The sequence below is a fragment of the Pleurodeles waltl genome, chromosome 9, assembly GCF_031143425.1.
Source record: "Pleurodeles waltl isolate 20211129_DDA chromosome 9, aPleWal1.hap1.20221129, whole genome shotgun sequence".
Lineage (NCBI taxonomy): Eukaryota > Metazoa > Chordata > Amphibia > Caudata > Salamandridae > Pleurodeles > Pleurodeles waltl.
In genome coordinates this window covers 881,673,315-881,701,304 of record NC_090448.1, presented here as the reverse complement: position 1 = coordinate 881,701,304, position 27,990 = coordinate 881,673,315, and the positions used below count along the sequence as shown (strand labels likewise).

The window sequence follows — 27,990 nt, the reverse complement described above, 5'->3', positions numbered from 1 at the left end:
CGGGAATCCGCCTGAAGGGATCCGCCAGACGTCTCCCGGGTAAAGAAACATTGAGACTAAATCAACCCTACAGAAACTGAACAACAACACCGAAAACCCTAAGGAGACCCCGCCCGCTTGATTGTATACCTAAAATTCTGTCTTTTTTCCACCTTAACCCTAGAATAAATTCCACCATAAACTAAAACGCATATCTCGTCGTCATTTGTATATTGTTCGATCTGTCACAGTGGTGTCAGAAGTGGGATCAGACTCTAGATCCTCCTTGACAATCGAACAGTATACACAATGAGTGACGCCCCCTCGCTGGAGGACATGATAAAACAGTTGGCCGAAGGCCAACGACACCTACAACTGGTGTGGGAGGCCCACCAGAGGGAGGCTAAGGAGGACCGCGAAGCCTTACAGTCGGCTCTGAAAAGTCAGGCAACCATACTGGCCAATAATCAACTGGTCCACGAGACGGCCATGAAGAAACTAACGGAGACAATTGCTACCACTAAGGTACACCCCAATGTCCCAAGTTCCGTCTTGCAAAAATATCAAGAAGGGGAGGATCCCGAATCCTTTTTTACTAATTTTGAAAGGGTGGCCTCAACCACACAATGGCTGGAAGATAGATGGGGCCAGTATGTCGCCCCTCTGCTTACAGGAATCCTACAAGCCGCATATCAAGCAGCGAATCCTGGGGGAACAACCCCATATTCCGAAATAAAGACCAGTATATTAGAGCGGGTGGGGCATGACACGGAATATTATAGAATTAAATTCAGGAAAATCAAATGGGGACCGAACGAGGATCCCCGAACCTTCTACTATCGGGTAAACGATTTGGCTTTAAAATGGTTGGGCCCGTCAGGGAATAGCCGGGAAGACGTAATCCAAACAATTGTCCTAGAACAATATTTAGATGCCTTGCCTACGGCCACAAAACACTGGATCCGTCAACATCCCAAGGTGAATACGGAGATGGCAATTGACTTAGCATGTGCATACCATCGGTCGGTGGATGTACGAAATGTGTCAACCCGCCCCATCATAAAACCGGGGCTCCCCAACCCAAAAAGCACTCCCAGAGTTCTCCCCGAAGAAGCTGTGCCTCGCAGAACCTACAAGCATCCACCAGTACCGGGTCCTCAGTGTTATAACTGTGGGGAATGGGGACACATTGCCCGTATGTGTCCCAGAAAACAAGACACTAGTGAACCCATGGAGGTTGGAGTTACCCGACGACGGGTGCTGTGTACAGGCCAGGGCAACCCCAAATTTAAACAGTCCTTAAAGGTCAATGGTCGAATGGTTTGCGCCCTTATAGATTCCGGATGCAGTCAATCCGTGATAAGGAAGGATATCCTAGCCCTAGCAGACCGGGAAGTCGAACATTGGGTGACTATTTGCTGCATTCATGGGGATAAGGAGAAATACCCCTTACAGGCCCTGACAGTAGAATGGAGGAACTACAGGGACAGCCTTCCTATGGGTATAATCTCAGATCTGATAGAGGAATGTATTATTGGGACGGATTACGAACATTTTCAGGAAATCCTGGACCACGTTCGACAACCAACCCTGACCCAGGACTGGTGGAAGGGTGCCCCTTTTTCGGACAGCGACCTAGAGCCCCCCTCTACCCGTAGGAAACTGTCACGTAGGGAGAAACGTGTTGAAAAAGCAAACCACCGAGAGAAAGAGGCACGTAGCACACCCTCAGGTCTGATTGCCGAAACACATGAGGTACCTGTCGGGTTTCCCCAAAGACAAAGAGAAGATCCTTCTCTCGCTCAAGCTTGGAAGTCGGCCAAATCAGAAGAAACCGAAGAGGTGGGTCCCTACTTCTTAATTAGAAAAAACCTCTTATATCGCATAACCACTAATCGCTCCGGGGACCGTAAGCAACAGTTGTTAGTGCCCGAGCACTATAGAGAACATGTTTTAACCTTAGCCCACTGTCAACCCGGAGGAGGTCATTTCGGAAGGGAAAAAACAGAAGAGTATCTTCTCCGGCGGTTTTATTGGCCGGGAGTTTTTGCCCACATACGGAAATTTTGCTCCCAATGTTCCAGGTGCCAGCTTACCGAACCCGGTAGGCCTAGAAAAGCGCCTCTCATGCCATTACCCATTATAGACGTACCATTTAGTAGGATGGGAATGGACCTGATAGGTCCCATAGTACCCTCCACGAAAGGGCACACATATATCCTAGTCATGGTAGATTATGCCACCCGATACCCAGAGGCCATTCCTTTAAAAAGTATGACGACCAAAACAGTAGCCCAAGCAATGATTAATGTATTCTCTCGAGTAGGATTTCCACATGAAATACTCACTGATCAGGGAACTCCTTTCATGTCCACACTCATGAAGCAGGTGTGCAAAACGTTAGGCATTTCCCAAATTCGCACCTCGGTGTACCATCCACAGACCGATGGACTGGTAGAACGGTACAACCGTACCATCAAAACCCTGCTAAGAAAAGTAGTAGAGGAGTCAGGTAAAGACTGGGATCAAAAGTTACCCTTGGTATTGTATGCTATACGTACCCATGAACAGGCATCTACCGGACACAGCCCTTTTGAACTCGTGTTCGGAAGACAGCCCCGATCCCTGCTGGACATGGCCATAGAAGCTTGGGAAGAGGAGGCGGAGGAAGGGGGGAAACACTTGTTAGAATATGCTCAGGACTTACGGTCTCAGTTACAAGGGTTATGGGACACAGTCCGAGTAAATATGGAACATGCCCAACAGAACCAAAAACAATATTACGATCGAGGGAGTAAATTACGAGTTCTATTACCAGGGGATCAGGTGCTTATAATGCGCCCCACGTCTGAACACAAATTGGTTGCAAAATGGCAGGGTCCACATAAAGTACTACGAGCCGTTTCCCCGGTCACTTACCTAATTGAAATCTCGACCACGCCGCAGAAAACCCAGATTTATCACATAAATCTATAAAAAAAATGGGAAGAACCCGAGGGCTCTAACTCGACCGAAGCCGTGGGCAGGTTCCTATGTCCCAATGGGAGGGTTCAAATTGAATTTTGCCCGACCGAGACCACTATGGGGGATAATCTACCCACAGTGAACGCCTCGTTAACAAAATTAGAGCGGGAACAGGTATTCAGTCTATTGGAACATTTCAGATCGTTTTTTTCCATAGTGCCAGGCAGAACCTCTTTGATTGCCCATAAAATACGAACTGCACCAGGTACGATTGTCCGGTTACGACCATATCATATCCCAGAAGCCAGGAAACAGATTATGGAGGACGAGGTCCAAAAGATGCTAGAATTAGGAGTAATAGAGCCTTCTACTAGTCCCTGGTGCTCCCCAGTTGTCCTAGTACCAAAACCTGATGGTACTATTAGGTTCTGCATCGACTTCAGGAAACTCAACGAACATTCCATGTTCGATACTTATCCGATACCCAGGGTGGATGATGTATTAGAAAAACTAGGAAAAGCAAAATACATGTCCACCCTAGATTTAACTAAAGGATATTGGCAGATTCCACTAGCCGCAGAAGATAAAGAGAAAACGGCCTTTGCCACGCAGTCGGGCCTGTACCACTTCACAGTGTTACCGTTCGGACTGCATGGAGCCCCAGCAACATTTCAACGGTTAATGGACAGCCTCCTAAACCCTTTTCGACATTTTTCAGCTGCTTACTTAGACGACGTAGTTATTTTCAGTGAAACATGGAATGATCATCTACTGCATTTGCAACAGATATTCCATACTCTGAGACAGGCAGGATTAACTGCCAATCCAAAAAAATGCGTTATCGGACAGCCTGACATATTGTACTTAGGATACAAAATCAGTCAAGGGAACCTCCAGCCACAATCTAAAAAGGTAGAAGGTATTCTCAATGCACCCAGCCCTGCAACGAAGAAAGATTTGCGTTCCTTCCTAGGGTTGGTCGGCTACTATCGAAGATTCATTCCCAATTATTCCACCCTAGCCGCCCCCCTTACAGATCTTCTGGTTAAATCTCGTCCTAATCAATTGGCCCCTTTTACGGATCAACAGGAGACTAGTTTTGAACAGCTAAAAGCCTTTCTGACTAGGGAGCCCATCCTACGGTGCCCCGATTTCTCGAAACCGTTCCACCTCTATACAGACGCCTCTGATGTCGGGCTAGGAGGGGTGCTGACACAGCCCGATGGGGACGGTAGGGATCACCCGATAGTGTACATTAGCAGGAAACTGTTTCCTCGGGAACGCCATTACCCCACGATTGAAAAGGAATGTTTGGCCATCAAATGGGCTGTAGACACCTTGCAGTATTACCTTTTGGGTCGCCCTTTTATTCTTTACACAGATCATGCTCCCCTCACTTGGTTGTCGGCTCATAAAGATACGAATTCACGGATCTTGAGGTGGTTCCTTGAACTCCAACCCTTTTCGTTTCAGGTCCGTCACATCCCTGGTCCCCAACAGGCCCCGGCTGATTATCTCTCCCGATACCCGGATTCTACCTCGGTCCTCGATCAGGACCGTTCTTGGGGAGGGGTGTGTAACCGGGCGTCCCCGGCAGCCGCGGCTCGCCATGACGCATCGGATCAGGCCGATGCGTCATGTCCGCGTCTCCCCGTTGCTGGGGCAACGCGATCCGACCGAGGCTGGGGGAAGGCCGTTGCCCGGGAAACCGGATGGGTTTCCCGGCGCGGCAGACACAAAAGGGAGGACGGCACCGACAGCAGAGAAGAGGAGCAGGAGTGGAGAGCCAGAAAAGAGGAGCAGGAGAGGAGAGCCGGAGGAGAGGAGCAGGAGTGGAGAGCCAGAGAAGAGGAGCAGGAGAGGAGAGCAGGAGGAGGGGAGCAGGAGTGGAGAGCCAGAGAAGAGGAGCAGGAGTGGAGAGCCAGAGGAGAGAAGCAGGAGTGGAGAGCCAGAGGAGAGAAGCAGGAGAGGAGAGCCCAGGAGAAGGAGCAGGAGAGGAGAGCCCAGGAGAAGGAGCAGGAGAGGAGAGCCCAGGAGAAGGAGCAGGAGAGGAGAGCCCAGGAGAGGAGAGCCCAGGAGAGGGAGACCGAACAAAAGACGGCAGGAGAAGAGACCGCAGCAGAGGAACACCACAACGCCAGCCACGACCCAGGAGGGTCGTGGCTCACCAAGGTACGGTCCTTGTGGACCAAAGCAAGGCCATATCAGGCTAAGGGGGGGGGAGGGAATATAGAAGTGGAAAGGGAGGGAACAGAAAGGGGCACAACCACGGGCACATATGGGCACCCCACAAAAATCTATAATTAGAGAGTGAGAGCACTTATTCCCCCAACTCCTCACAGACACCCCTCCTTATCGTTCCTACCCATACCCCGACAAGACTACAGATAAAAAGTGAAATAACCTTTTGGTTAAACCCCCTACTTACCAGAGTGTTGTTTTTCTTTGTTTTACGGTACCCGGGAATCCGCCTGAGGGGATCCGCCAGACGTCTCCCGGGAAAAGAAACATTGAGACTAAATCAACCCTACAGAAACTGAACAACAACACCGAAAACCCTAAGGAGACCCCGCCCGCTTGATTGTATACCTAAAATTCTGTCTTTTTTCCACCTTAACCCTAGAATAAATTCCACCATAAACTAAAACGCATATCTCGTCGTCATTTGTATATTGTTCGATCTGTCACACCCCCCCAAAAAGTTTTTGAACTCTTAAAGCACACGTTGCCACCAGCGGCATAACAAAGGTCCCGCAGCCGCCCTCCAGGGGGCCCCGTCAGCACAGCACCTGCCCTGAGTGAGTCTGGAGAGGGGGCTCCTCCATGTTCTTTGCAAAGGGGCACCCTCCAGTTTCGTTACGTCACTGATTGCCACTGTAGTTCCTGACACTGAACAAAACTACTTTGTGTGGCAATATGCTCCTTGTGGAAGAGCAGAATGCGATCACTCACAGTAAAGCCAGCCGAAAGAGAGAGAAATAGAAGTTTAATAAAAACAAAATGTCTTTGTTAACACCAGACCTAATTAGGGACCAAGACCCACATGTAGGTAGCTTTTTGCATGTCGCAAACAGCGACTTTCGCTGTTTGCGACGTGCAAAAAGCACATTGCGATGCACAAACCCAGTTTTGCGATTCAGTAACCTGGTTACCGAATCACAAAACGGGTTTGCGACTCGCAATTAGTAAGGGGTGTTCCCTTCCTAATTGCAACTCGCAGTACAATGTAGGATTGTTTTGTGACCGCGGGCGCAAACCAATCGCAGTTTGCACCCATTTCAAATGGGTGCTAACACTTTCGCAAAAGGGAAGGGATCCCCATGGGACCCCTTTCCCATTGTGAATGTCACTGTAAACATTTTTTCAGAGCAAGCAGTGGTCCTGTGGACCACTGCCTGCTCTGAAAAAATGAAACGAAAACGTTTCAATTTTCGTTTTTGTTATGCATCTCGTTTTCCTTTAAGGAAAACGGGCTGCATTACAAAAAAAACTGCTTTATTGAACAGCAGTCACAGACATGGTGGTCTGCTGTCTCCAGCAGGCCACCATTCGTGAGGGGGTCGCAAATTGCGACCCACCTCATGATTATTCATGATGTGGGCATTTGCGAAGCCCTTGCGAATCACAGATGGTGTCAAGGACACCATCCTACATTCGGATTTGCGACTCGCAATTTGCAGGTCACAAATCTGAACCTACCTACTTGTGGCCCCAAATTCTTAAAGAAAGTCAAAAAAGTGCACCCATGGTATATGTCGTACCCCTATAAAATATTTGTGAACTGTATTTTAGCGTGGGTAAATACGATGTGTAGATTTGCTCATGTGAAAATCTATTGAGTATTTGCAAGTTCATTTTCCCTCCAGCCACTTTCTTCCCAACCCTGGAAGAAGTTCTAATTCTGCCATTGTCAGGAGTAAATGTCCAACCTTTCTTATTATGGGAAAATATTAGAGAGAAGCTGGTAAAAATCTTTAAAACATGCAGGTTAGTAGGTTTGCAGACTCAAAGGCATTCCAGCCCTGGAACTATTGCTTACTGCTTCCTCCAGCCCCAGAATGCAGAGCTGCAGAAAGGTGGCAAAATAAGGAAATTGCTACAGTAGGGATTGAAACTCCAAGTATTCAAGCCCTACTATGGTAGTAGCCCTGGCATAATCAGAGAGGCTATTAATTGCTGCCATAATTTGTCGCCACACTACATGGCACCAAAGGGACAAGTAGATCTTTTTACAGGACAAATAGATTTGAGAAGCAACCTGTCCCCTGGACAAGTAGATATTTTAATAAATTCCACACCCCTGCAAGTAGATACGTTTTTACTAATTTCTTATTTTTTTTAGTACAGCTAGCCTTCAGCTTGTTGTTTTTATATTTTAATATGCTGCTTCATCTGAGAAGACATAGTTCTTTGCGCTTCACATTTTATCAGCCCTTCGTACACCTATCACTTTGTGCTCTGTTCAAGGCCTGTTCGGTGCATGATATTCTAACTCGAATTGCTATTCCAGGAGCTCAGGAGTCCGTCCCCAGTTCCTAGACAAATTAGTACGTAAGGCCTGTTCTTAGAACACTGCAGTAATTATCATATAATCACCACGGGCAGAGGGCATTCTAGTCATAGCCATTCCATTGACTGCTTTGCTGATCCTGGCTTTAACTCTTCAGCTACCTGAGAAGATTGCCATTCGGGTATGGGGTGGGGGGTCCCTCCCTTAGATGGGGACAGACAGAAGGACTACCACCACTGTGCTCTCAGATTTTAGACATAGGGTGTAGGTTGGAAGCTCTAGAGTTTTAGGATTGTACAAAGAAGATGGAGTTATTTATCCTCTTCACACTAATTGTAATGAGGATGGCTGTTTCATCTGCCTAATTATCACTGGCCATGCTTTTATAATGGGATGCAATTGCTTCAATAAATGCACTGCAATCCATTTTGCCTCTTGTGTTCTGCTTGGGCATGTGTGAGTCTCTGAGTAACAGGGGGAAAGGGGTATGATCTGTTCACCATGACTTCCCTGAGGAGTCAGAGTTTCAGGTTAGGTTGCCACAAATCGCCTTCTCCTTCCTAGGGTTTGGCAAGGCACTGCAGGCTAGCCACGAGTTAGGCCCACAGCTTCCAGACGGTGTGGGGCTGACAGTCACCCGTACTCTGTGGTGCTGCTGCCCTAAACTACGAAGCCTTATTATCAAAATAGGAACCGTACAACTGCCATCAAAGCGAAGTTGCTCACTGGATTTTCTTGCTCGGATGCTTATTTGCTTTTGGCTCTTATTTTTCACATAGATTAAATACTTTGCCTATTACTACCAGTGTAAATTAGTGTGGGTAGCATATCCATTTAAATTGTAGCATGTAACTACCAGTGTACAGTGCACCTGGGTGTGATATGCCTTTAGACTTCCACTCTTAAGTAGCAGTCTAAGGTGCTATTGGATGTGAGATCCCTTCAATGTGTAGGCTATATTCATAAGTGTAAAGTGTTGTGTGACGGGGAAATCCTTTCAGATTAGTGCTCATAACTATCAGTATAAAGTGCCGGGAAGAGGGGTGGGTGATGTTTGTGGCAGAGATACTAATTGAAAGTGCATGGCTAAACATGCATTATAAAGAGCTTTGGGCAGGGATATGGATTCCGATTGCCTTGTGAAGTATGAATTCAAGCGAGCAGTTCCACCTCTAATTTCTAGTTTAGTATTACTAGTGTAAAGTGCTGTGGGACAGGGATACTCCTTGAAATTGAACATCCAATGCAAAGTGTAATAATGTGGAGGGGATCTGGATTGAAGCATGCATTTAGTACATGCCAGGGGTATGTGTATGCAAATTGTTGCTTTAAAGTGCAGAGAGAAAACATTAAATGTACGTTGTGCGAATAACAAAAACAAGCAGGAGTTGTTAATTTGATGTGCACAAGGGAAACTAATAATAGTAAAATGCAATAAGGAGGTGTGAACTTGAACTGCAGCCGGAGCGGTTTTGCAGAGTTTAGAGTAAGGAAAGTAAAGTGCAGTAGATGCAGAGGAATACATGTTGCACACAATGTATATCCGAAGGACAGCAGAGATATCTAGTTACAGTGTGCGTGATGACCGTGAGTTTGAAATGCTGCGGAAGTATGGATTTAAAGTCCATTGTAGATGTATGGCCCTAAATTGGAGAATTGCATGAGTTTAAAGTATAAATCAAATTAATATTATGCATTTAAAGTGCAGCAAGGGTGCACATTAAAGTTCTGAAATTTGTTACTGAAATAAAGAACCTGTGATAAATGCACTTAGTGTCGAAAGGTGTATTAGTGTAAAGTGCTTTGGGAAAAGATTCGTAGTTCTCAAGTACCAGAATAGTGTATGCATTTAAAGTGCAGCAATGATGTTTGAAGATAAAGTGCCTCAGGCGTTTTTATTTTAATGACGGCATGGATGTATGATTTTGATGTGCAGCAGTAGTCCATGCACGTAGAGTGCAGCCACAATATGTAGTGTAATTGATGAGTATAGTAGGGGGTGTGTATGGCAACGACGGTATACAAGAGTACAGTGCAAAATTTAAAGTACATGTAGTGTGTGCATTGAACTTGTAGCTGGACAGGGCTTCATTTGAGATGTGGGGTCTGTAAGACTTATCGCCCCCCCCCCCCCCCCAAATGCTCACATTAAATTGTGATATTTGTAAATCAAACATATTAAATGCAATGATTTTGAGCTCTCTGATATTTAACAAAAACCTTCTTTATTGTATTTTATGCCTGGGTTGCTAAGATTTTTTTTTTATGTATATATAAAATGTACTTACCCATGAGGATTTTCAGACAGCCCTCCTCATCCATTGGTTTGTTGTTGTGTCATACATCTTGTTAAATCGAGCCTGCTAGATAGTGCATGCATTTCCTGCTGTAAGGGAGATTGTGGATTGGGCTTTCTTTGTTACTGTCATTTGCCACCTTCATATTCCTGCCACAGCTTGTCCCACCATGGAGTATTGCCTTTGTACAATCTTTCTGATTAGCTGGATTTGCTGCTTCCATTGTTTGCCTTCCAGCACTACTTTTTTTGTGTTGTACTCATCATGATAGTGTGGGTTTTTCCAAGCTGCCTCCGTAGTGTACTTCGCTTTCCCTGTGTTAGGAATGAAAAGTCCTTCACATTGTGAGAGACATGTATCTCTGTTCTGAGTGTCCTAGCTGCAAAGATATCTGGATCCCCTGATGACTTTTTAAAAATAGTTATAGGTGAGCATGGATCATAAGTGTGTGCCATGACATGCGCATGTCTCATGGCTTTGGTCTTGTTGGACTGGGAGTTGCACCCAAAGCGCAACTCTCATGGTGGTGAAAGTCTGCTGCCTTTACCAGGAGTTAATTAGCACAAGCGTGGTGTTGGCAGCATACCGTGTAGTGATCAGTAGGAGTGAACAGGCCTTTTTACTTGTGTCACTAGAGTAAGGCCAAAGGCCCACTCATGTAACAGTCTGCTGCTGCCTGCCTAGCTCACCCTTGGTCTACATCAAGTTAGTATCTAGCACTGTGCAGCACGTGTGGTTGCATGTGTGTATGTGTGTACGTGTGTACAACACTCTGGGTTCCATTTTGGGAGACCAAGGGCTGGCTGGAGGAGCATGAGGAGGCAGAGGACTTACTCCAGACAGGTTTGTGGGTTACCTCGCTCCTGAGAGCTGGGTGTGACAGTCTGGAGGAAGGAAGAGCTATTCTGTTAGGTACACTTAAGAGGGTGCTCTTTGATTCTGAGAGAGGTAAATGGAAAGGGGCCAGGGCACATCTTAATAAGGAGGTTAAGAAGATAAGAGAATCCTAAAGAGGACGGCTGAGGCCCTGGGGTAAGTAATCTTAAGGCCGACATTCTGGTGTCAACCTCTAGTCATTCTCATGGATTGTGTTTTGGGGCTATCAGATTTGGACTTGCTCCTGCTGTACAGACTGTTTTCTGGTGGAAGTCTGAACAGAGGAGTGCACACTTAAAAAAAAGCAGCATAACCAAGCATTCGATTCAAAGACACTGGCTGTAAATCCAAGACCACCTACCCTGGAGCACCAGGTGGGTACCCTGTGAGGAAGAGAAGAGTGCTTTCAGGGAGTGAGGTCGAGTGGGGGACCCTGGTGAGTGGATCCCTGTTGTGAGGTATGAGGAAGTAGCTGCTGCACTGATCATACCATTGTCCATGTGCAGATTTATGTTGGAAAATCCGCATAGCAGAGTGGCCCGCAGTAAAGAGTTCATTACTGACATGCCAATTGGGCTGTACTCCTTGTGTGGAGGAAAATCAATGACACCGTATGCCAGAGGGGGGCCGTCGTGAAGGGTAAATTACTGTTGTACTGATCGAGCTATAACCCGTGTGCAATGTAAAGTCGGCAATCGCATAAGCCAGAGGGAGGCCACTGGGAAGGGCAAGGACTATCACCTGATTTTGTTGGTGCTGAGAGGGAATGTTGCCATGGCGATCTGTGAGAGCCCAAGCCCCAACTGAAACATTGCAGACGCGGATGACCAGCCGCAGCCCCTGCAAAGCCGAGAGTGCAACTCTCTGCCAGCAGCAGCTGCATGATCAAGTGTAGAACCAGGGACTGTGATAGAAGAAACCCCTGTAGGAGCAGGTAAGACTGATAGGTCTCAGGAGAACGTCTAGAGCTGTATAGTACTATAGGCACTGTAACACCTTTGACTTTTGGAAGAGTCAGAGTGGGACTCCTAAGACTCAGACTGTTAGTGGGGCCTAACCAGAATGTCTCCCATCGTGAACGGGGAATAACCGCTACCAATAGAAAGGTAAGTAGGACTCAGGGATCTGCCTGTCTTACACTAGATTACTGAGCTCAGAAGATCTGTGTGTATTTGAGTGGACAATCATTTATTGCTGCTACTTAATGTCTTTTGAGATGTGAGCATATGTTCTTTTTTTTATAAAAGCAAGTATTTGACTGAACAGTTTTTTTTGCTGTTACTGAACTTATTTTGACGTGTGAACTTGCATCATCCCCCTCAAAACATACCCTCCTGCTCTGCCTCCTGAGAAGCTGTGTACTGCTTGACCTGTTATACCACTGAGAGTCAATTGCTTGAGGTTTAATTGGCCCAGTTGCTCAGGACCTATAGTAAGTCAGGCCACGGGACATCGGGAGTAAAAGGCCTCAACCCTCCACAGTTGTGTCCAGTAGCTCCTGCTTGCTCCGTAACCCTCTGCAAGGTGTTCTGACACCTGTGTTGCTCTCTATTGTCAACCACTTCCTCTTGCATGTGTGCATCTTGCCCTTGCTTCCCCATGCCCTCCGTATTTCTTCCTCAATCCTCCATCATGTTGCTTCCTCATCCCTCCGTTCCCCATCACCCTCCCCTATGTTGTATCTGTGTTCCCTTGTCCTTCCCTGTGTTTGTTTCCCCATTGCTTCTGGCCTCTGCTCATTAAAAATAAAAAATAAAAAAAGTTTTCTATTCTTGTTTGTTATTGATCCAACTCGGATCGGGAACTGAAAAAAAAATCCACATGATTTTATAGGTACATATATGTGCCTACGAAATGGCGTGAGTGGCTGCCTCAAATGATTTTTATTTTATTCTTTTAATTTAACTTTAGCCACACTGCACACCATTGCGGATGCTGTGCAGTGTTGCTAAAAATTATTGGAAAAGCCAATAGGTCTCAGAAGCGCGACCTATTGCTTTAGCAATGCTGTTTTCGCCAGCTCCTTCTCAGTGCATGAACATTTTAAAAAGTGTCATTTGAAGATCTCGAAGACAGGTTGATTTATTGACTTAATTTAATTGGCGTGTGTTATTTCAGAACACCTAACTAAAATTGAAACGGTGAAATCTAATCTCCAGCGGGTAATTGTCCACTATCTTGGATGGTGAAACTTGATTGTCATTTAACAATTTCTACTTGAAAGATAAAAGCTTATTCCCAGTAATGTTCATTGAATAATGTGCATAAAAGTGGAAATACGTCCACAGATTGTAGTCTTTTTTTTTTTTTATGACGACGTTTGTGCTACACAGATTCCCCATTGCTTGAAATCTGTTATAAAAAAACATTCTGAATAACACAGATCATTTTATCTGTTGTTAGTTGTAATTTGTGCTGGTATTACACCTTTACTAAAACGCACATAAAATGAGAATGAAAGTGTGAGTGCAGTCTTTAAATGTTGTGGATGATGTTAACTCAAACTTCCCAGAGTGTTGTCCTCGATATATTAGCCAACCAGCTAAAACCAGCAAGCCGCCAGGAGTTTGGGTGCAGCCGGGCTTCCTTTTTGTTTTTTCCTTTCAAGATGGTATTCCTATCTTGTCAAGGTAAGCCAAGTTTGTAGGTAATTACATCTTCTACTTGGTTCTTTCTTACTCAGGCATCATATCACGTTCACATCAAAATTTTCTGCAAATCGCTGAGTTGATGTCAATGGGAAGTAGGCATTAGCCTTGTTACCAAATGCAAATTGATCCTTGAGACAAAGACCTGTTAAAGTTTTAGGGCCAGATGTGTGAAAAAAGTCAGTTTTCGATTTCTTAATTGTGAATTTTTGTGATTCGTGATTAGGAAATTTCAAGCACCCATATGCAAATGTGTCTTTGACAAACTTTGCAATTCCCTGTGGGTATTAAATAGACCTGCCTCATTAATATTCCTGGAACGGCAACAAATCACAGGGATGGTGGCCTGCTGGGGTCACCAGACCACCGTGTCTGTGATTTGCTTTTTAATAAAGCATTTTTTTTTTTTATGCTGCCCGTTTTCTGTAAAGGAAAAGGGATGCATTTTCAAAAATAAACAATGAAAAGTTTTCTATTTTTAAGAGGAGTCAGTGATCTGTGGGACCACTTCCTGCTCTTAAAAATATTTTTACATCCATTCACAAAGGGGAAGGAGGTCCCTTGGGGACTCCTTCCCATTTGCGAATGGGTTAACACCAAGTCGGAGTTGGTGGTAAACTGCAAATGTTTTGCGACCGCATTCCAGTTGCAAAACATACGCGCATACCAGTGTGATTCAGCATTAGGAAGGGATGCCCTAAAGATCCCTCTTCCTAATACTGAAGTGAAAACCCTATTTACGATTCTGTAAAAGGTTACTGAATCGCAAATAGGGCCTCTGTGCATACAGTAATGCTTTTTAGTGGTTGCAAACGGCTTAGTTCTGTCAATGGAACCATTTGCAAATGCTAAAAAGTTTTGTACATCTTAGCCAATAAAGCCCAAATTGGTTAGAGTGATAGACCAGTTTATTGAATTGTGCTTCCAGTTTCTAGCCTAATCGGATTTATGATCTCCTGACACCATTCAGCAATAGTGTGTGTGTGATACTGACCTGTACGAAAAAGGTGTCATGATATCTTTAGCACTTATGAACGCTGACTTTCACTTACTAATGCTGATCATTCTGTACATATAAATGTGAGTGTGCAATCTGATCCTTGTGAATTAGAGGCGGCAAATAGTGGTACACCGTTTCATTCATATACTTACGAATGACATATAATAATGATATTTTATTACTATTGAGAAAAATGAGTTAATGAAAGAAATGTTTCTCTTAACAGTAAGCTTATTTTTTTTATTTTTCAATACAGCAGGAGGGATCGTTGTGTGCACAGCACTGCCTCAATAATTTGCTGCAGGGAGAATATTTCAGTCCTGTGGAATTGTCTTCTATTGCACATCAGCTCGATGAAGAAGAGAGGATGCGAATGGCTGAGGGAGGGCTCACAAGTGAAGAATATAGAATATTTATACAGGTAATGGATATGAGCTTTCCTTTAATTGTATTTTAAGTTTACTGGTACAGTGTGGCTACCTTCTGCTAAATGTTGTCTAACAGGAAGTGTTTATTTACCATACCATGTTGTTCTGTTTTTCACAGCTCTTAATCATGCACTTGTCCTCTTAACAAGTTAATGCCATCTTCCGTACGCACATGAAGCAAATGGTAAATAGTTTTGTAGAAACCCCGTGGAAGATTACCCCTGTTATGCTTCATTCTAGCAGCCTGTTGACCCATCACAAGCTTAAGGGGTTTATCATACTTCAAAGGGACCAGCGGTGGCTCCTCCACTATGGCGAAGGAGCGTTCAGACCCCCCCCCCCCCCCCCCCCCCCAGCCGTTTTTCAAATTTGTTTTGTTTCGCTTGTTTTGGTTTTGTTTTGTGCCCCGCCACTTTGCACCAGCCATGACTGAAAGGGACAGGAGTGTTTTTGGAATTTGACAGTTGTACTCTGATACCTCTAGCCACCCTTAAGACCTTTGCTTTCTTATTGTCTGAGCAGTACTGTTTGAGATGGATGAAAAATGCACAAAATATCGAATTAGGCTACACTGTCACCGCATCAAATACATTTCTCACCACTTCACTTTTTGCAGGCCTCTATTGTCTGCATGAGCCCGGTCTAAATTTACACACCATGCCATTCCTGCATACCTCCATTGTTTTTTTTTTTTCCTCTGTCACCACAGAGACCAACCCACTTGGAACACGTTGCTTTTGAACGCAACGCTCACATTGTTCCTCCCTTCTACATGCTGCCACACTCTGAAAGCACTTTCCTCTTGTCCAGATTCCCTAAACCCTAGACACTAGTCTGCGTCCCCATTTAGGAAGCACAACAGCATTCCCATCCTCTCAAAAAATGCTTCATCTGCCCATAATGTGCACACCATCTCCTCACATGTCATCCCTATTCCCTAACAACAGTTCATTGCATAAGCATTCAGTTGCTCTAAACCCACCTTAACCTCCAGGCCCTGAACTGTGGACAGTCCCATTCAGTTCATTGAAGTGATTGAATTGTGTTTTTTTTTATTTTTTATAAAGAACTTTATTGATTTTGAGGACAGGTGAAGGAAAATAACATGCATAAAAAGATAAACAATAAGAGGCATTAAATTGAAGCATTAGAGACGAATATTCTTCCAGATTCAAACAAGCCCTGCGGGCAATAGTAACAATTTACAGTTAAAGTTCCACTTGCAGCTTTGTAAAACATTGTAGACAAAAGTTTGTATAAGAGTTTTATATAAGTTTATATATTTATATACTAGGCTCCTAGTGAGCGACAACCCCGGAGTACGGGACACCCCCAGATCTGGTAGGTTCGACAGAGTGCTCACTGCTCAAGAATATCCTGCGGCCTCCCACTTCCCCCATTTCGATTGAATTGTGTTTTAGCATATGTATAACACTTTATCCTCCTATGTGGGATGCTACAGCACTTACCCTCACGTAGCTACCATGCAGTGTGTGGTTGAAAATACGATGTTTTTTGGTTTTGTCTATGTACATCGTATGTGATAACCACTGAGTTCCAGTTATTGTATTATGGCTGTGGGGGTGAGGAATGAGGGTATCCTTCCCAGCCCGAGACACCCATTTCAAAAGGAGAGGTGGTCACACCTCTCTCCTACAGCAAATCCTTTGTTCTAACTTCCCCTGCTCAAGTTAGGCTCATCAGCAGGAGGGCAGAACAGTATCTGGGGTCTGCAGCAGTGTGGGCTGGCATGCAGACCTTGCAAGGGTGTACAGGCAGATATGGGGGATCCTCTAAGGAACCCCCAGAGTAAATGGTATCATGCAGCTAACACTGGAATAGGTGTAGTTGCATGATTCCAACATATTTGATACCAAACCACATTTGTGTTGACCAGTGTCCACTACATACCTTAAAATGGCATTCCCTCACTTACAAAGCCCAGGGAATGGAGTCTGGGGTTTGTAGGGGCACCTCTGCTCATGCAGGGGTGCCCTCACACTCAGGACTATGTAGCCTGCCCTTGGGCCCATAGGCGTGACTTGTAGTGTCCAAGTGCAAGCCTTATATCTAACGTGAAAAGTGCATGCACCATTTCATGCAGGCTGCTTGGCAGGCCTGCAGACACATTTTGCATGGGCTTCCGTGGGTGGCATATTACATGCTGCAGCCCATGGGAGATCCCTAGTGTACCAATACCCAAGGTACCCAAGTACCATATACCAGGGACTTACATATGTGTGTGCCAGTGTGCCAATTGTGGTGTGTAAAAGTTACCATGCATCCAAATTTAGAGGAGAGAGAGCATTGATACGGGGGTCCTAGTTAGCAAGATCCCTATGTACTACAGTCTAAACACACTGACGCCTGGCAAACATTTGGGGTAGCTATGCTATAAAGACATTACTTTTCCGCAGTGAGGGCTTTATTACTGAAATTATAATAAAACTAAACCTAGCAGTTGGTGCTCTTCTGTCAGAGGTATTGTAATTAGTCTGCCATTGTTGTAAAGTTCCAGCACAGCTACCATCTTCAGAGTCAAAGCATTGGCCATCCTGGAATGATGAAATGACACGCTATAGACAATAGTTTTCCATAATGGTTTCCTGGTTTAGATGAAATGACCATGTAGCTTGCTGTTCACCACAGATGAAGTGAGCTCCAAGCAAGCGATCCATTAGTACTGACTGGAGAACTGTAATGTTGTCTTAAACATTGAAATAAAAAGAGGAGATAGAAATGAAAAGGGGAATTTTTCAAAGCAGAAAATTAAAAACTAACGGACTGACCAACTAGACCTGATATTGAAGCACACTCATTTTTATGTGGATGCACACATATCAGATCATAAAATCCCATCATTCCCGGGCAAGAGAGCCTTTGAAAGAAGTTGTCTGAACCTTTACTCCATGCAGTCCTGGATGGAAGTGGAGTGTAAATAACGTTCAGAAAACCAGTGGCAGAAGATAGCTGACTTAAAGGCCCTCTATGAATTGCTTATTTATTACAAGATCTGGCAGGCGGCTAAGAAGATATTCTAGCAAGAATTCTTACAATGCAAATCTTCTCCCACTAGTGTTTGTATGAGGTTGCAAACATCAAAACCTTTCCATATAAAGGTAACCTGTTTTTTATTTCATGTAACAAAATACCTATCTGTAGGCTTCAATACAGTGAATTAACAATCCATCCCTGAATGCTTATTAACTTTAAAATATGTTTTTCATAGTCAATATTTTAGGCCTACTGGTTTTATCATAACTTGCGTTAATAAACAGATCAGACCTGTGGCATCAGAAATATTTTTCCTAGTGAACCTGTCAGGCTTGTTACTGTTATCATTGGCTTGTCACTTTTCTCCAACTCAGGCCTCCTGTAATGAACTTAAGTTTTACCACAAGGCAACCATTTGCATACAGTCATATAATTCAATAGTTTGCAAAGTTAGAGCTGACAGAGCAAAAGGGCCTGATCAGGTTTTTGACTGTGCAAATAACCACTGTTTGTCTGAGTGGGTAACCAACACTACAGCCCTTGCCTACTACGTTAATCTGTGACATTCCAGATAACAAAATACATATGTTAAGGCTTTAATACAGAGTAATGTCAGTCTACCTGCTTTTCGCAGTCAGTAAGGTGGGCCTACTTCCTTTATCATAAGATTTCACTATAAACAATCAAGCCTATTGTCGGTAAAGCAAACTCAGACCTACTAAAGTGGTTATAAGCCTTTCCACAGGACAACCATCTGCGATACTGTAATAAAATTACAAGTGTGAACAAAATACTACAGTTGTCAAAACAATATACAATTCATACAATCATAGCCCAGTTAGGATTAATATAGTGCAAATAGTCTGTCCCCGTTTAAGGATATGGGTTATTACGTGATGTGGGGTTGGAGACCTCACCATGTGATAACATCACCAATTTTTATCAGGCTCAGATAAGTGTGTATGAGAAAACCCTAATCTCAGTCCTGTATAGGTGTGGCAGAGATCACTCGTGCTTAATCAAAGGAATAAGTGTAAACCATTTAAAAGTACTAAAACATTCAGTAGGTATGGATACAACACAATAAAAATCCAAAACCAACTTATAAAAATAGAGTTTATTGTTATCTTAAAACAGACAAAATGACAAAAATATGTTGATGGAAACCTGAGATCTGAGTTTTCAAAAGCAAGTACTTTCATTTTTTATTTTTTTTGAAGATGCACTAAATAATTGTAAATAATTGTAATTGTTGAGCAGTTCTTAGCCAGCGGGCTAGTACGGCTACTTCTCTTAACTTGGACAGGCTGCAGCGGAGATCACTTAGATCCTATGTGACAGTCACCTGTCTCCTATTGCAGTCTTAGGGTCCCCAGTGTCTTTTTCTTTTCTAATGTCACCCAGCCAAGAAGTGGTCCTGATGTTGGGGTTGTAGGATGCTAAAATGCTGAAGAAATGCAGTGAGTTTTCGTGGGGGCCACCTTAGGATCCACAAACTTGAGGGATCATCCCCGGCCTCATGAATCGATCTCCCACAGTGCAACAAGGGAGTCCAGTGCAGTGCCAGTTGCCACTGGTCAACCGGTCACCCGGTTACAGAGGTCTCAGTAGTTCTTTACAGCTTGGTAAATCTTTCTCTTTGGGGGACCAGGGAACAGTGACATCAATCATCGGCCCAAAAGACCTTTCCCCTCTGGAGGAGATGCAGGTCGTGGGCTTAATCAGTGGAGAGGGGAGGCGAAGGTGTGATCATCATTTGCTTCACTGAGACAGTATCCTCTTTGAAGTTTGGCCATGTGTGGCCACCGCCTGGAAGTCATCCCGATGGAGGAGGTCACGCCTCCTCCAACTAGCACTTCTCTCTGTTCCCTGTTCCTGGAGGTGCTTCATACTTCTAGCAGGGGGCAGCATGTTGTATATGGTGACTACTGCTGCAGATAGACTGGAAAGGCTATTGGAGATTTGGTCAACAAAGTGATGACTTTCGTGAGTCATCTTCTTTATAAAAGTTACCTTAAAACCATTCTCAGAAATGAGTTGGGTTTAATGTAATGTTTAATAATTTGATTCCTTTGGAGCTTTGGTGATTCCAAGTGGAGAATATTAGCACTTAGGGTGGTGGCTAGTGTCACATAGCGCTGGGACACTCTTTGTAGTAGCCATGTGTGTTACAAATTGTCTTCCATTTATTCATTCACGTTAGTCAGTGGACCCACGGCCTTGCTGCAATGAAAAAAACTATTTTGTATTTTTACTGTTAGGGCATTTTTAACACAAAAGGAACATGCCATTCGTTTTTTTAATATTAAGCACCCTGCCAGTTGGACTACCAAGGCCTTCCCTAGGAATGGCTTATTAATATTAAGAAGGGAGATTTTGACCTGGGAAAGAGGTTGTATTTCACCATGACGAGCTGGCAGGTTTAAAGCTGCCCAAGTAGGCTGCAGTGGCAGGTCTAGAGTCCAGTTTTCACCATGTCACTGTAGTGGTGGCACAATTAAGAGATGTGGTCCAATAGTGAAATTTACTTACTAGCTCTGAGTACCTCTTGTACCATATACTAGGGGCTTCTAATAAGCTAATCAGGTATTAGCCAATTGTACTCAAGGGGTCTGGCCCATGCATTGGGGCCTTGACTGCAGAGGCCATTGCACTACAGAGCTGACAAAGTAGTATCAGTCAAAAAAAATATGGGGGGGGAGTGATCACACAAAAAGAGGTCCTTTCCTACAGCATGGTTTGTTTGGATGGTTCACCAACACCCTTACACACTACAGTAATCTGTGAGAATCCATTTAAGAATCCATATAACGAAATACCTGCCTATAATCTTTAGCACAGTGTAAGAATAATCCACCTTTAAAAGGCTATTATCTTTTAGCAAATGCTTTTATCAAAAAGTAAGCAAGGTCTACTTGCTTTATGATTTTCATTAAAAGCATACCACCCTCTAGGAATCTGTATACGTTTTCCCAGTGAACGAGTAAGGCCTCTAGCCTTTCCAATGACTTGACACTATAGGCAACACGGACCTATTGAAGTGCACATACAGTGATAACCTTCAGATATACTTTTATAAATATATGTAGGAAGTTGGCTCTGTATGCACTACTTCAAACTAAGGAATAGTATGCACAGAGTCCAAGGGTTCCCCTTAGAGGTAAGATAGTGGCAAAAAGAGATAATACTAATGCTCTATTTTGTGATAGTGTGGTCGAGCAGTAGGCTTATCAAAGGAGTAGTGTTAAGCATTTGTTGTACATACACACAGGCAATAAAAAACACACACTCCGAGACAATTCCAGGCCAATAGGTTTTAGTATAGAAAAATATATTTTCTTAGTTTATTTTAAGAACCACAGGTTCAAATTCTACATGTAATACTTTGCATGAAAGGTATTGCAGGTAAGCACTTTAGGAACTTTGAATAATCACAATAGCATATATACTTTTCAAATAAAACACATATAGCTATTTTAAAACTAGACACAGTGCAATTTTCAACAGTTCCTGGGGGAGGTAAGTATTTGTTAGTTTTTGTAGGTAAGTAAACCACCTACGGGGTTCAAGTTTGGGTCCAAGGTAGCCCACCGTTGGGGGTTGAGAGCAACCCCAAAGTTACCACACCAGCAGCTCAGGGCCGGTCAGGTGCAGAGTTCAAAGTGGTGCCCAAAACACATAGGCTTCAATGGAGAAGGGGGTGCCCCGGTTCCAGTCTGCCAGCAGGTAAGTACCCGCGTCTTCGGAGGGCAGACCAGGGGGGTTTTGTAGGGCACCGGGGGGGACACAAGTTAGCACAGAAAGTACACCCTCAGCAGCACGGGGCGGCTGGGTGCAGTGTGCAAACACACGTCGGGTTTCCAATGGAAATCAATGGGAGACCAAGCGGTCTCTTCAGCGATGCAGGCAAGGTGGGGGCTCCTCGGGGTAGCCACCACCTGGGCAAGGGAGAGGGCCTCCTGGGGGTCACTCCTGCACTGGAGTTCCGATCTTTCAGGTCCTGGGGGCTGCGGGTGCAGAGTCTTTTCCAGGCGTCGGGATCTGGGAGTCAGGCAGTCGCGGTCAGGGGGGAGCCTCGGGATTCCCTCTGCAGGCGTCGCTGTGGGGGCTCAGGGGGGACAACTTTGGTTACTCACAGTCTCGGAGTCGCCGAAGGGTCCTCCCTGAAGTGTCGTTTCTTCACCAGTCGAGTCGGGGTCGCCAGGTGCAGGGTTGCAAGTCTCACGCTTCTGGCGGGAAACGCTGTTGTCTTTAAGTTGCTCCTTTGGAAACAAAGTTGCAGTCTTGGGTGAACAGGGCCGCTGTTCTCGGGAGTTTCTTGGTCCTTTTAGAGCAGGGCATTCCTCTGAGTATTCAGAGGTCGCTGGTCCTGGGGAAAGCGTCGCTGGAGCAGTTTTCTTCCGAAGGGGGGAGACAGGCCGGTAGAGCTGGGGCCAAAGCAATTGGTGTCTCCGTCTTCTTTGCAGGGTTTTTCAGCTCAGCAGTCCTCTTCTTCTTAGGTTGCAGGAATCTGAGTTCCTAGGTTCAGGGGAGCCCTTAAATACTAAATTTAAGGGCGTGTTTAGCTCTGGGGGGTTAGTAGCCAATGGCTACTAGCCCTGAGGGTGGGTACACCCTCTTTGTGCCTCCTCCCAAGGGGAGGGGGTCACATTCCTATCCCTATTGGGGGAATCCTCCATCTGCAAGATGGAGGATTTCTAAAAGTTAGTCACCTCAGCTCAGGACACCTTGGGGGCTGTCCTGACTGGCCAGTGACTCCTCCTTGTTATTCTCATTATTTCCTCCGGCCTTGCCGCCAAAAGTGGGGCCGTGGCCGGAGGGGGCGGGCAACTCCACTAGCTGGAGTGCCCTGTGGTGCTGGAACAAAGGGGGCGAGCCTTTGAGGCTCACCGCCAGGTGTTACAGCTCCTGCCTGGGGGAGGTGATAGCATCTCCACCCAGTGCAGGCTTTGTTACTAGCCACAGAGTGACAAAGGCACTCTCCCCCATGTGGCCAGCAACATGTCTCGAGTGTGGCAGGCTGCTAAAACCAGTCAGCCTACACGGGTAGTTGGTTAAGGTTTCAGGGGGCACCTCTAAGGTGCCCTCTGGGGTGTATTTTACAATAAAATGTACACTGGCATCAGTGTGCATTTATTGTGCTGAGAAGTTTGATACCAAACTTCCCAGTTTTCAGTGTAGCCATTATGGTGCTGTGGAGTTCGTGTTTGACAGACTCCCAGACCATATACTCTTATGGCTACCCTGCACTTACACTGTCTAAGGTTTTGTTTAGACACTGTAGGGGCACAGTGCTCATGCACTGGTGCCCTCACCTATGGTTTAGTGCACCCTGCCTTAGGGCTGTAAGGCCTGCTAGAAGGGTGACTTATCTATACTGCATAGGCAGTGTGAGGTTGGCATAGCACCCTGAGGGGAGTGCCATGTCACCATACTCGTTTTGTCCTCACCGGCACACACAAGCTGGCAAGCAGTGTGTCTGTGCTGAGTGAGGGGTCTCCAGGGTGGCATACGACATGCTGCAGCCCTTAGAGACCTTTCCTGGCATCAGGGCCCTTGGTACCAGGGGTACCCGTTACAAGGGACTTACCTGGATGCCAGGGTGTGCCAATTGTGTAAACAAAGGTACAGGTTGGGGAAAGAACACTGGTGCTGGGGCCTGGTTAGCAGGCTTCAGCACACTTTCAAATCAAAACATGGCATGGTTACCCCCTGACTTTTTGCCTTTGCTGATGCTAAGGAGGCATTTCCTTACAATATATATTTTTTTAATTACGGTTACGATTTTTTTTTACAATCCCTCTCAATAGGGTCCAGCAAGAAGGTTTGTCTGAGTGGATGACAAACACCAGAACCCTTGCCTATCATGGTAATCTGTGACATTAAATGTAACCAAATACCTCCTGTAACATAATGTGATAACAGTCTGTTGCTAGAGGAATATTGGCTTTACCATTTGCTTTTCAGAATACATAAGGCAGGACTACTGCCTTTGCAATAACTTTTCATAATAAATATGCCAGACCTACGTCAATTAAGCCTGTAGCTATTATTATTAATGGGTTATTACCATTACCATCTCAGGCATCCTGTACTGAGCGTAGGTGTTCCCACAAAGCAACTGAAAGGCATAGAATCAAAACAAACACTTGCAATGCAACGGGCCTCACGTTTGCTCGAGGTAGAGCTATTAGCGTCCTAACTGGACTTTTCTTGCCACACAAACTGAAAATAAAAAAGTAAAGCAGTTGACGTAAACGAGCCGATTCAAAGCGCCGCCTTAGGCGCTAAGAGAGAGATCAAAGGAAAAATAAATTTGCTCACAGTCAAAGCTATCGGTAGAAGTGCAGTTATCCGTGTAACGGGGTCGATGGCCAAGGCGGTAACAAAGCCGACCTAAGGAGGGACAAACATAAAGCAGTTACAAACGAACACAAAGGATTTTTGAAAGGCAAGCCCATGCACGAGTGATAATGATGGACGTGGGGTGGGTGTGGTTAAAAGCCCAGATACATCACATGTTGAAAAAGCAGCGCGTGTGCTGCTGTTCTCAACCTAAAAGTAAGAAATAGTCAACATTACAGTTGGCAAAGCAAAATACAATCTCTCCTAATACAACTTAAAAAGTGCATATCTTCTTTACCCATGGTTTGTCAGAGAAAGTAACCAACACCAAAACACTTGCCTAATGAAGTAATCTTTAAGATTCCATTGAACAAAAAACTTAGCTGTTACCTTCAATTCAGAGTAATTACAATCCACCCTGAAATCCGTTTTGACAGTAATATATGCTTTTCTCAATCAATATGCCTATTTTACTGCATTTATCATAACTTCATAACAATCTGTTTTATTCCATTATTATTGGCTTGCCACAATAACCAACTCAATCCTACTGTACTTAAGGTATGTTTTCCACAAGGCAGCCGTCTGCCATGTAGCCATAAAAGTCTAAATGTATACAAACTTACAGTTACAAAGCAGATTACTATTTCTTAAGAGAACCTAACAAGGATTATTGTAGTAAATATCTTCTATCAGCACTGCTTGTTCAGGTGGACCACCAACACCAAACCCATACTGGGGTAATTTGTGACACTGCCTGTAGCAAAACACCGGCCTACAGGCTTTCAAACAGTGTATTAGCAGTCCATCCTTAAAGGTTTTTCTTTAAAACATGCTTTTCACAACAGGTAGGTCAGGCCTACTGGCTTTGTCATAACATTTCATTATAAATAGTTTATGCCCATGAAATCAGGCACTAACTTTCCCAATGAACCAGTGGTATGAAGCCTTTATCCCTTACTATTGGCTTTACACTTTATAAAATACCATCTTACTCAAATTCACATTAACTAACAATCATATTGTATACAGTTATAAATTAAAATATGTAGAAAGATACAGCTTGCAAAACAATATTCAGTGTCTCTCAACCGGGCATAACCAGAATCATCACAGTGAAAACCCCCAGTTTGTCATAGTGGAGGGCTAATGCCAAAATGCTTGCCTAGTATGATGATCTGTGAGATTATATATAACAAAATACCTGTCTGTATCACAATGTGCTAACAACCAAGGGCTAATGATCAATATAGTCTCCCCTACTCTGTGAATTCCAAGAAGACCTTTATTGAGAAATAATCTATCAAAGTGTTCAGTTTTTTGCTGAAAAAGTCGTTATTTCCATGTAAGATTGCCTCACGTAGTCCTTCACCACCAGCCAGTCACATAAACTGACTCTGTCTGGAGTCTCTGGGTGGAACCAACATTAACATTTCTATAATGACATATGTAACATTCTCTAGCTGCTCAGGCTATAACACATCTCCTCCATAGACAAAAATACATAACACATATTAAAGAAGATACAATGTATAAGAAATCAATAATGCAAAAATAATATCCATAAACTCACACCCTTCAAACCCAGAACTGAAAAGTTATCTAACAAAATCTCTCAAATATTCCAAAGCCTTGTTGAACCATTGTGTTCTCGTTTTTTAGGTGTTCCTTCTGAACACTATCTCTGTTTGCTCTTCTTGAACTCTACCTTTCACTCTCTCTCTCCTATTGGCCTTTGCGCAAGTGGCCCGCCGTTTCGACCTCAACATCATCACCTACGCCGACGACACCCAGCTCATCCTCTCCCTCACCAACGACCCTGCCACCGCCAAAGCCAACCTCCACGAGGGAATGAAAGCAGTCGCCGACTGGATGAGAAATAGCCATCTGAAGCTCAACACCGACAAGACAGAAATCCTCATCCTCGGGACATCCCCCTCCGCCTGGAACGACTCGTGGTGGCCCACCACCCTCGGAACCCCCCCGACGCCCACCGACCACACCCGCAACTTGGGATTCATCCTCGACTCCGCACTCTCCATGAACAGACAAGACAGCGCCGTCACCTCCTCCTGCTACAACACCCTCCGCACCCCCCGCAGGATCTACAAGTGGAACCCGACTGACACCAGGAAGACAGTGACCCACGCCCTCGTCAGCAGCAGACTGGACTACGGCAACGCACTCTATGCAGGAATCCCAGCGAAACAGCGACTCCAACGCATCCAAAACGCCTCAGCCTGACTCATCACCAACGCACCCTGCCACAGCCACATCACCCCTCACCTCAAAGGACTCCACTGGCTCCCCGTCAACAAAAGGGTCACCTTCAAGCTCCTCACCCACGCACACAAAGCACTCCACAACGCCGGCCCCTCCTACCTCAACGACAGACTCAACTTCTACACCCCGACCCGCCATCTACGATCCGCGAGCCTCGCCCTCGCCACCGTCCCCCGCTTCCAACGAGCCTCCTCCGGCGGCAGATCCTTCACCTACCTCGCCGCCAAGACCTGGAACACGCTCCCTACTAACCTCTGACAGACTCAAGACCTATTCGCCTTCAGAAGACTCCTCAAGACCTGGCTCTTTGAGCAGTAGCAGTCACCCCCGTTTCCCCCCCCCCTCCCCCCTCCCCCCAGCGCCTTTGAACCCTAACGGGTAAGTAGCGCGCTCTATAAATTTCTGTGATTGATTGATTGTGAGTTGTATAGGCTGGTGCAAGAGTGTTCTATACCAGTCCGTTCCAAGTATTTTTTTTTTTTTTTTTTGTCATTTCCTCAGAAATTGTGTCCCACTATCAGTTATAATCTTATAAGGGTATCCTTCTTTCCTGAAGATTTCCTCTATGTTTCTTATGGTCGTTCTAGTGGTGATTTCTGTAAGAATCTGCACCACCAACCAAATGGAGTGGATAACCATAACCACTGCAAATTTTAACTCTCCTGTCAAATTTCACAACGGACCTATAAAATCCATGCACACACTGTGCCACCTTTAAGGAATCTTCAGTCACCCCTCCCCTACACTTGCTTGCCCACTCCTATCTTTTTTTAATTCCCTTGCAATTTTTCCAATACTCCACCCATATCTCAACATCCCCGTCCATTCTCTGACACCAGAAATTTTCATGTAATCGTCTCTTTGTTAAAGTTTGCCCTAAATGTTCTGCATGTGTTAGCTTAAACGATTTCAGATGCAGCCTAACTGGGAGTATTAATTTGTCTCCTCTCATTAATACATCTCTCCCCACCATGGACAACTCATCCAAAACCTTGAAATATGGTCGGGTTGGACACTCACAGAACTTTACCTCCTGCTTCCACTTTCAGCCAATGATACCACTTCTGTCAAATTGCCAGCCTCCACCATCTGTTGATGCCACTCTTCTCTTGATACTGCACCTTGAGTGCACTTAAGTACATCCTCAATACTCTCCACTGCACCCTCTTTTTCCCATCTCTCTACATTTTCTTTTCTGGATGCCAACCTCGCCAAACCTTTTCCCAGCCCACTTGGTAAAAGTACTTGACCTATGGTTTGGGGTCTGTGCATAGAGTTACTGGCTTGCCCAAATGTATGTGTGGAAATACTCCATTCCCCAAGCTGCAGCCAAGGCCTCTCCCTCAATGACCGAGTAGTTTCTCTCATGAGAGACCTTGACGCAAATTCTACCACTCTTTTCTCCATCCCTTATGGGTTTGGGTCAATACTGCCTCTACTCCCATCACACTTGCATCCACAATAATGATAGTTTTATGTGAAAATGAATCACTACCTTAGCTCTACACATTTCATCCATAATAACAGCAAAGACAGTTTTCTGGTTCTCCTCCCACACAAAATGAAACCCTTTCCACAAGAGTTTTCGTAAGTCATCTGTTTTGTTACAAAATTCTGTATGAATTTGTAATAATACTCTAGGAGGCCCAGAAAAGACCACAGTTAA

The 27,990-nt window shown here is 44.8% G+C and overlaps 1 protein-coding gene across 5 annotated transcripts in view; it reads left to right on the top strand.

Annotated features, from left to right (window-relative positions):
- The window catches only part of ATXN3 (ataxin 3), a 237,313-nt gene that overhangs the window by 27,151 nt on the left and 182,172 nt on the right, over positions 1 to 27,990 (top strand). For all 5 annotated transcript variants that reach the window (XM_069208200.1, XM_069208199.1, XM_069208198.1 and 2 more), the window contains exon 2: positions 14,531 to 14,695. In XM_069208200.1, coding sequence (XP_069064301.1) covers positions 14,531 to 14,695 — 165 coding nt within the window. The remainder of the gene's footprint in view (positions 1 to 14,530; positions 14,696 to 27,990) is intronic.